Source organism: Mus pahari, chromosome 2 (assembly GCF_900095145.1).
Source record: "Mus pahari chromosome 2, PAHARI_EIJ_v1.1, whole genome shotgun sequence".
NCBI lineage: Eukaryota > Metazoa > Chordata > Mammalia > Rodentia > Muridae > Mus > Mus pahari.
The window spans coordinates 19,843,636-19,853,549 of NC_034591.1; the positions used below are offsets into that span (position 1 = coordinate 19,843,636).

At 44.4% G+C, this 9,914-nt stretch overlaps 2 protein-coding genes across 3 annotated transcripts in view; both read left to right on the forward strand.

Moving 5' to 3' along the window:
* Galntl5 (polypeptide N-acetylgalactosaminyltransferase like 5) overlaps positions 1-742 on the forward strand; it is a 44,917-nt gene extending 44,175 nt beyond the window's left edge. Inside the window, exon 9 of the mRNA XM_021191366.1 lies at positions 458-742. Within this exon, the coding sequence (XP_021047025.1) occupies positions 458-643 (186 nt within the window). The 3' untranslated portion in view covers positions 644-742. The remainder of the gene's footprint in view (positions 1-457) is intronic.
* Positions 743-3,460: 2,718 nt separating this feature from the next.
* Positions 3,461-9,914, forward strand: part of Galnt11 (polypeptide N-acetylgalactosaminyltransferase 11) — a 35,651-nt gene continuing 29,197 nt past the window's right edge. Inside the window, exon 1 of one of the 2 annotated variants that reach the window (XM_021190020.2) lies at positions 3,461-3,619. The gene's annotated coding sequence lies outside the window, so the exon portion shown is untranslated. The remainder of the gene's footprint in view (positions 3,620-9,914) is intronic. The other variant, XM_029534798.1, reaches the window with a different exon arrangement.

The following is a 9,914-nucleotide window of genomic DNA, read 5'->3' on the forward strand; positions in this document are numbered from 1 at the left end:
GAGAGAGAGAGAGAGAGAGAGAGAGAGAGAGAGAGAGAGAGAGAGAGCAAAGAGAGAATGTTTCGAATGTTTCGAGCTTCCTTCTTTCATAGTCTTTATTCAGACTGCCAGCAGAAGGTATAGCCCAGATTAAAGGTGGCTCTCCCACCTCAAAAGACCTGGATTAAAAGCAGGCTCTCCTACTTAAAATGATGTATTTTAGAAATTCCCTCACAGGTGAACCTAACCACTTGGGTTTTAGTTAACTTGTCTTAGAATATCATCTTCTTTTTAATATCCCATGTTTTATCAAGCTTTCCTAGAAGATGGAAGGTTTTAATCTCACAGAAAACTGTTAAATCACAAGAGGAAAGGGCAATTATATTCTAATAATGAAAATATGACCTGATGTTTGCTACCATGACCTGATCACCAATGATTTGTTTTGTTTGTAAAATGATTCTTTGTTTTCATTTAGGAAAACTTTTTTCTTCAAAGACCTTCTTTGACATACGTATCCTGTGGAAACATCAGTGAACGCGTGGAATTAAGGAAACGCCTGGGTTGCAAGTCATTCAAGTGGTATTTGGATAATATCTTTCCAGAGTTGGAGCCATTTAACACAGGAAAAGGAACAAAATCATTTCTAGCTAGTAAAGGGTGAAAACGTCCCCTAATTCTTCAACATATCGCACCACAGGACAAATTTGGAGCATCATGCAACAATGTAAAATGCAATGAAAAATACAATCAGAGTGGCCAGCCTTTCAGGAGTGCCTTTCTCGACCTCTAGTGACAATCCTTTCTTTGTTGCTCCTCTGCCACTGGAGTTCTGGGCATAAGGACCTCAACAGTAGAGAAGTAAGCTGTCTCACGGTTCAGATGCTGGCGTACGACGGACCGGGTAAAGGGGTTGTGATTATTTGACCAATTCACCTGGCTGTGACAGTCCATGGGAACCTGCTCTCTGCTCTTGGAGCTTCCACCAGCCTGATGGGCTGAAACGGTTGCCTCACAAAAGTGTTCCCAGAGAGCCATGATAGTGGCTGAGTTGAATCAAGCTCCTTTCTTGCAGCCACTGTAGAGACAGGTGACTTCCTGGCTTGGCTGGGTTCCTAAGTGTCTGATGCTCATGGCATCTTGGTTGGGTGTCTCAGGTCCCATGTGTTCCAGCCAAGTGCTTCCATTGGCTTCTCTATCCTGTGCCACTCTTTTTTTCTGCTTCTATTTTCATATCTGTGCCCTCTGTCCTCTGGTCTGTGACCCACAGCTTTCCCAATGCTTCTTCAATTATGTCCTGCTTTTCTCTAAGCAGCTCTTGACTATGCAGGGACTGGGACAGAAGCAGCTAGTCTCCTGCCTGCCATGTCCACAGACTCTCCAATGCCTAAAGAACTTCTCTGGGGTTTTGGAGAATGCTGTAGAGTTCACCCTAGAGAAGGTGAGTTTAAGAAGGTCAAAGAGGGGTCATTCACAAAATCTACAAAGAATATTCTGGAAGAAACACACTGAAAGGATGAAGAAGGAGGAGACGCCTGGCAGGACTGCTGAGCACAGCCCATGCAGACACAACCTACCTGCTCCCTCACCACTGCAAAGATGTTTTTATTGGTGCCTAGCAGAACTGAGCATCCAGAATGCTCACCACTGTCCCATATTTTGCAAACTTCACCCATTTGAGGATACTAGTGAAACGGTTAATTTTCGTTGCCACTTTGACAGGACTTGGATCACCTCGGAAACATTCCTGTTCTGGCCATGTCTTTTTTGTTTTGTCTTGTTTTTTTTTTTAAGCTTTATTTATATATTATATGTAAGTACACTGTTGCTGTCTTCAGACACTCCAGAAGAGGGCATCAGATCTCATTACGGATGGTTGTGAGCCACCATGTGGTTGCTGGGATTTGAACTCAGGACCTTTGGAAGAGCAGTTGGTGCTCTTAACCGCTGAGCCATCTCTCCAGCCCTTGTCTTGTTTTGTTTGTTTGTTTTTGAGACAGGGTTAATCTGTGTAGCCTTGGCTGTCCTGGAACTAGCTCTGTAGACCAGGTTGGCCCCAGACTCATATCCACTTGTCTCTGCTTCCCAGTGCTGGGATAAAAGGTGTGTGGCACCACGGCCCTGCTCTGGCCATGTCTTTGTGTTTTCCTGAGAGGTTTAACTGAGTAAGGAAAATCTACCTGGAATGTGGGTGGCCATGGAGCAGGGATCAAATAAAAGGGGCGGGGGGAACCAGGTTGTAAGATGAGCACCAAGCCTCTCTTGGCCTCCTGAGGGTGAAGTGTCACAAGCTGTCTTAGACCTCTGCCTGCCATGGCTTACCCACCACAGCAGAGGCTGTACCCTCACACTGTGGCCAAAATAACCCCTTAAGTAGTTTCTGTCAGGAACATTGTCACACATACAAGAATAGCAGACACATGGTTATGGTATGACAATGCTTCTCTGTTCTACTGCCCTCGTGTGTGTGTGCGCCATCCCTTAAACAACCACCAGTTCCAGTTAAGATGAACTGCTGTGTGGACAAGAATGGAAGCTATGAAAAACACTTACTTTGGCATTGAGCAGCAACTGTTTGACTGAGGGCAATGGCCATGGAAGGACACAGGTAAGGGTCATCAGGACCTCAGCCTTTAAGGATAGACCTAGGTAACCTTACAGAGCATCCTACAGCCTCACAATACTAGTAGGTATTTGGCAGGGCCACATATGAGTTAATTTTGTGCCACTGTGTCGACAACTTAAAGGAAAAAGAGTTATTTTGATTCATCGTTGCTGAGGGTTCATTGCACAGTTGCTTGGCCATTGCATTTGAGCAGAACATCAGGATGACAGCAGTATATGGGGTAGGTTATTTACTTCATGATGGGCAGGAAGCCCATAAGGTGACTAGAACAATTGGACCAGGTAAGACCCTCAAAGAGACACCCCGACCCTTCTCCCTCTAGATTGACCCCCCCACCTCCAAAAAGTTTCCAGAATCTTTGGCAATTGCACCAGCAGCAGGCACCAAGCTCCACACATAAGCCCGGGTGGGACATTTCAAGTCAAAGTCAGTCACCACAGCCAGTTAATGAAGGAGGGAAGTATCCTGGGTTAATGCTAGAACAATGTATTGGTTCAGGAGATGCTGTCTTCTTAGAAATAAGGGACGCAGAATTCTCTCCTTACATATGTCCCATTGCTCTATCAGACATCACAGGTTTTAAAAAAAAAAAAAAGGTCTTGGCTGAATAGCAGGGTGAGATAACAGGATTAATATAGATACCCGGCAGTGTACTGCAGCCTTACTGGACCAACTACCAGAACCTCACCATTCTGTTTGATCTGCTAAATCCCCTCACCTCTCCGAGAAAAAGGCGTCCCCTCACCTAAGCTTCTCTATGGGGCAGAGCTCAGCTCCACGCTGGGCGGGGAGGAGCCCGGGCCTCGTGACGCCAGGCCGCGGGCGGTGGCGTCATCCTCGGAGGCCAGGGCGTGCGTGCCGTGACGCGAGCCGTGGAGCGCGGCTCCGCAAGGCTGCGTGTCGTGGGCCGCGTCGCGCGCCGCGGCTCGTGCGGCTCGGCCCGGGCTGTGGCGGGAGCGGAGATGCCACAGCCCGTGCCCTGGAGCGCCGCCATCCCGGCCTGCGGGTGTCGCGGTGAGTAGCCGGCCCGCGGCGCTTGACCCCGCGCGGCCTACGTCGGCTGCGGCCGGAAGGGACGCGGCTGCTGGAGCCGGCTCGGTGGCCTGGGAGGCCCGAGCTGCTTCCCGCTTCAGCGGCAGTGATGGGTACTGCGCGGGGCCGAGCTCTTGGTGGCCGTAACCTCCCGCCGATGTTGTGATTTACTAGAAAAACAAACCCGATTTTATCTTTATTGCTGTTACTACTGTCAGGATTTAGACCGCGTCCGTACAGGAGGCTGGAAGACAGAAAGGATGCGTATGTTTCTTTGCAATATGCTTGTTAAAAAAATTACCTTGTATGGTTTCCGTACACCCCAAACTAGTGTTTTAAATATAAATATAGAAAGACCGGCCACCTGTCTGTCAGATCTTGTCCTTTTACTTTGAGAGCCATCATGTTGGTTGGTTGCTTATCTTCAAACAAAAAAAAAATGAGACCCTGGAGACGCTTTCCACTCCGTGGGCCCAACAAAATAGTTACTTCAAACTTATTTCTTCTTTTATTTGAAATACTGCTTTAAGAAAAACAGGAAGTAAGCCTTTCTTACCCTCAGCATGTGCCTGCCACCGAGCTCTGCAACTGAAATGTCAGCATATAGTAGTCTATAGTTTTCATTTGATGGCCCTGCAGTCAAATCTCTAACATTTCTGTGCTGTTTCTTGCCAGTTTTTCTTAACAATTTTATATTACTATTTTTCTTGTAAAGTATAATTGACATGATGTTTATTGATTATTTTCATAGTATAATTGAATGGCACCAGGTACATTCACAATGTTGTCTTACAGGCAGTGCCATATATTTCCTAACCCTAACTCAGGACAAACATTGTAACATAGGGCAGGGACCCCTGCTCTTCTCCTTCGGTCTCTGAGTTTACCTGGTTTAGATACTTCATTTGAATTGGAATCCATGGTCTTTCCTTTATCTTTATCTGTTTGAGTCTCTATGATGGCTATTCTTGGTTGTCGACTTGACTACATCTGGAACTAACTAAAACCCCCAAATGGCTGGGCACAACTGTGAGAGATTTTTGCTTAATTAAATCATTTGACGTGGGGAGAGCCATTTCTAATTTGTATTTTTGAGGTGGGAAGAGCCACCTTCAATCTAGGCCACACCGTGTGCTCAGCCTTTATAAGGAAGCCCTCTCTCTGCCTGCTTGCTCTCGCCCACACGTGGAAGTCCATTCCCTCATGAGAGCCTGTTTGTTCCGGATTCCAGTGTATGCCGAAGAACAGCTGAGACTTCCAGCTTTGTGGATGAACAGCTAGGTTCTTGGACTTAGCATCAGTAGACGGCCGTTGTTGGACTTGCTGGAGTACTCTAATAAACCCCCTCTCTATATGGAGAAATCCATTCTATAATTTCAGTTACTCTAGAGAATCCGGGAAAATAGTTTCTCTGTTTTCATTCTTTGGAATGTCTATGTAAGGTTTGAATTGCTTAGTTTGTGTTTGAAAAGCACTGACTGCTGACTCTGACGGCTCCACTCATCTGGCTTGGTCCCCAGTGACCTTTGTGGCCTTTCATATTGCTTGTCAGCACATCTTCTGGATGTTCCTTGGACCCCTTTTGAGGTCTTTTCCTAGGTTCTTCCCAGAGTCCCAGAGCATCTGTTCTGTGCGCCTGTTCTACCTTTGTTACTTAAACCTGCCCTGCATCAGTTCCCCTGTAACTTCAGCTACAGTGCCCGTGTGGCTTAAGTTTCTGTGTGAAGCCTGGGTTCCAATGTGAAGTCGTCTCCCTATCTTCAATGTACTAGCTCACCTCTGACCCTTGTTCTGGGTCATCAAGACTTGAAAGCTTGGTGCTATAGCCTCTTCTTCCTTAGGTGCCGCCCTTCATGCTGACCAGTGTAGGTAGTTGGTCTTTGCTTTACCTTCCCCACTCAGTTTCACAGCCCAGGGTCAAGCCAAGATGGCTTCTCCTTGTGATTGTTGTCACTGACTCCTTGATTCTAAACATTTTCTCCCTCTATCCTAAACTGTTTTTTTTTTTTTTTTTTCCTAAACTGTTTTTTACACAGCTGTCAGGACTTCCTCCTTAAGCTAGGTAGTAGAATTGCTCAAAGACGCTAGCTAGCGATTTTCATCCCACCTCCCAAAAGGGTCTCACTCTGTAGCCCAGGCTGGCCTGAACTATTGTCATTCTTCCTGCTACAGCTTCCCAAGTGCTGGGGTTGTAAATGTGAACTACCATGTCCAGTTCATTGCTGACAAGTTTATTCTTAGTGGCAGAGCCCCAGTCTGTTTTCCTACAGTTATACTTCCACTAACCTTAAAGCCCTTACAATTCATTGACCTGTAAGTCTTTCAGGTAAGGCTAGGAACATGGCTCAGTGGTTAAAAGGAAGTGGTGTTCTTGCAGAGAAACCTAGTTCAATTTACAGTACCCATGTTGGCGACTTGACACTGCCTGTGGGTCAGACATCTCTAGACTCTGCAGACCATATATATATATATATATATATATATATATATAAAATTAATTAAAAATTGACCAAGCCCACTCAGTCAGTCAACAGGTTCTCCAGCGCAGGAGTGAGGATTAAAAAGAAAAGACAGTTAGACAACATTGTAGCATGACCCCAGTCAACTCTGAGACTGAAGGCAAATTTTTATTTTCTAATCCACTTTTTATACCATTTTAATTACATGCAAGTATTTTGGACAAGCAATACAATAAGAACTACTAACGAAGCTACTCCCATGACAGTTGTTTAAAAGGGCTTGTCATAATGACCGAAATACTTGAGCCCACTTCCTTGTCCAAGCCCCAAATCTTGTCTGAAGCCTAGTTCTTCTGTTCCACCCTAAGACTAAAATTCTTGCCTTACCCTACTTCTCTATTTCAGCCTGAAGTTAGATTCTTGCTGAAACTTACTTCCTTATTATGCCCTAATGTCAGATTCCTGCCTGAAGCCCACTTTGTCCTTAGCCAACGTCAGACTGACTCCTGCCAAGCAGTACCTCAAAAGGCTTTCCACAAAAAATAAAAGTAAATCTAAAATAAAAATGTTTGCGTAATCTGCTTCATTTTACCAAATCCCTGAACCTACTCATGATATTTTAAAAGGCTGCTGTGTTAGTCAGAGGTCTTCAGAGAGGTGGAGCCAGGGGAATGTGTCCCTATGTACACACATGTGCATACATACAGCTATGTTCAAGAATTCCTAGGGCAATGCAAAAACCATTAGCAGTTCCTTACTGGGAAGATAGGTGCGACTTTTTAAATGCTTGCATTTTAGGAACTAAATGTTCATGCAACTTTTTTTTTTTTTTTAAATTTTATTTTATTTTGGTTTTTCGAGACAGGGTTTTTCTGTATAGTCCTGGTTGTCCTGGAACTCACTTTGTAGACCAGGCTGGCCTCGAACTCAGAAATCCGCCTGCCTCTGCCTCCTGAGTGCTGGGATTAAAGGCGTGAGCCACCCCCCCCTCAACTTTTTTTTTTTTAATTAAAGATTTTGTTTTGTGGTAATTGTAGACTCATATGCAATTATAAGAAATATGAGAGGGACTATATATGCTTTATTGTGTTCTGCTCAGTATTATTATGTAAAACGGAAGCATAACATAGCTACAGTATTGGTGTTGGTGTAGTTAGGACACAGTGGTCTGTTGCTACAGTGATTCCACACTCACTCTGCCTCTTTAAGGATTCTCTGCGTCCCATCATCAGCCACCAAACCCAGGCACTATTGCACATGCCAGCAAGATTTTGCTGACAGGACCCTGATATAGCGGCCCCTTGTGAGGCTATGCCAGTGCCTGGCAAACACAGAAGTGGGTGCTTACAGTCAACTATTGGATGGAACACAGGGCCCCCAATGGAGGAGCTAGAGAAAGTACCCAAGGTGTTGTAGGGGGCTGCAACCCTGTAGGTGGAACAACAATATGAACTAACCAGTACCCCCTGAGCTCGTGTCTTTAGCTGCATATGTAGCAGAAGATGGCCTATTTGGCCATCATTGGGAAGAGAGTCCCCTTGGTCTTGCAATGTATATATGCCCCAGTACAGGGGAATGCCAGGTCCAAGAAGTGGGAGTGGGTGGGTAGGGGAGCAGGGGCGGGGGGAGGGTATAGGGAACTTTCGGGATAGCATTTGAAATGTAAATAAAGAAAATATATAATAAAAAAATTAAAAAAAAAAAAAAGGATTTTCTGATCCCTGTATCCCTAACCTCTGGCAATCACTCATCTTTCTTTCATCTGCACAGTTTCATCATATCAAGAGTGTTACATAAGGGTGATCATCAGGTATATAATCTTGTTCATTCAGCCGATCAGTCCAGTCTTTTAGTTGGAAAAATGCCAGTTTAGAGGATTTTAGCATCACCAACTAGAAAAGGATAACTTGTTGAGGACTGACTTGTGCCTTATAGGGATACATAGTATCCCTGGTCTTTGCCAACCGTAATGTGACAACCAAAAACTGTTCCTAGGTATTGCAAAAGTTCCTGGGAGTGCCACATTGCTTTTCCAGATGCTGTGTGTTTCTGTAGCCCTTTGCTGGAGGATCACTGGAGTTAAAGAATGAAGAGTAGACCTGGAGCTTAGGAGACAGAGGTCATCGCAGCACAGTCCTCTCTACTGCACTGTGCACACTCTTCCACACTCAGTTGAGTATTCTGCTGTTCAAGTACACACTTGCAATGTACAATGAAACCTGCACACCCACATCAGGACTTACTGATCATTATATATATCCCCTCTTGCAGGGGTAGGAACAGTCAAGAGACCGCCACCTGAGTTTATGGTTGCTGCAGACTATTGTAAGGGAAGCGACTCCCTTTCTGCAGCAGTGGGAAAGCCATCACACTTGGTAACCCTCATTTGTGCTCTGTAAGGAACCCTAACAGACTCACTGGCTCCCAAGAGTGAATGCTGGTGGAATGATGCCTCAGATTGTCTTTGGGACCTTGGTATGGAGGGATAGACATTGCTTACATCTCCCTCGGGAACTAATTTTAGCCATAGTATTCATGTCACAACCCCTAGAAACCAAAATCCACAAGAGCCTATCTTAATACAAGTGGTAAATATGATATTAAGAGAAAAATTATTGGCTCATATTTTCATTTTATTATGAAAAGTTCTAGACACTAAAAATTAACATTTGAAATCTTTTAATGGTTCTTTTCATCTCTAGGCATTCATTGTTTATCTTGTCAATTGAGTAATTTCAGATAGCATATGATTTTAGCAGGATAAAATCTCTACGTTAATGACCCCCTTCTTAAACTATTATTTAATTTTGGAGTAGCTTTAGACTTACAGAAATTGTGATATGAAGTGTTCCTGTGTGCTGTAATAGTTGCAATGAAATGTGTGTTGCTCCCAGGTAGCTATAGACTCCCTGCTGCTGTTCTCAGGCTGCCACATCTGCTTACTGTTTCTGCTCGGCTGTGTGATTGAGGGCTGCTATTGTTGAGCAAGAGCCATTGCTCAGAGGATGCACTAGCAGTGACCCTGCACTGCCTGGCCTGGCTCACTAACCTGCCGGGTCCTGAGCCTTGTACTGCAAGCTATTTTGCTGACTTGTATCCCTGGTTTCCTGGTTTGCTTTTTATTTTATTTATTTATTTTCTTGTTTTTCTTGATCTTTGGTGTAAGTTTCTCTCAGCGGCATTACTTAGTACGTTTCTTCTGCATCTGAGCCATGTTAGTATTGTAGTACTTGTATCCTTTAAAGAATGTTTTTAATAAGCTGAGTAGCTTTGAACTCTATGTTCTACTGCTATGATGGCGATTCCTGGTTGTCAGCTGGACTACATCTGGAATGTACTACAATCCAGAAATGGAAGACATACCTGTGAAACTGATCTTGAGGCTGGAAGACACGGGCTTCTGACCTGGATCTTGACATGGAGATAGTGAGGCATAGCTACCATGAAAAGTGTAGGCCCAGGCAAGGTAGTACACACCTTTAATCCCAGGAGACTGAGGCAAAACGATCTGTGTGTTCAAGGTCAGCCTGAGACAAAGCAACTTCCAGGTGTGGTGATACACACCTTTAATCTGGGCCACACCTTCTGCTGGAGGCCTCGGTAAGGACAATGGAAGAAGGCAGATTTTTTTTTTTTTTTTACATTTGTGAAACAAGATAATTTTAATTATGTGAAACTATATCAAATGAAAGGTCAAATATTTTCTTAAAGTTATCTCATGTGGCAATGCTTTGCTGGTTTATGTCCCATGAACTGCCACATGAAGTATCAAACTTCCTTTTATATGTAAATGAGAAGTATATCCATTTTCCTTCTTA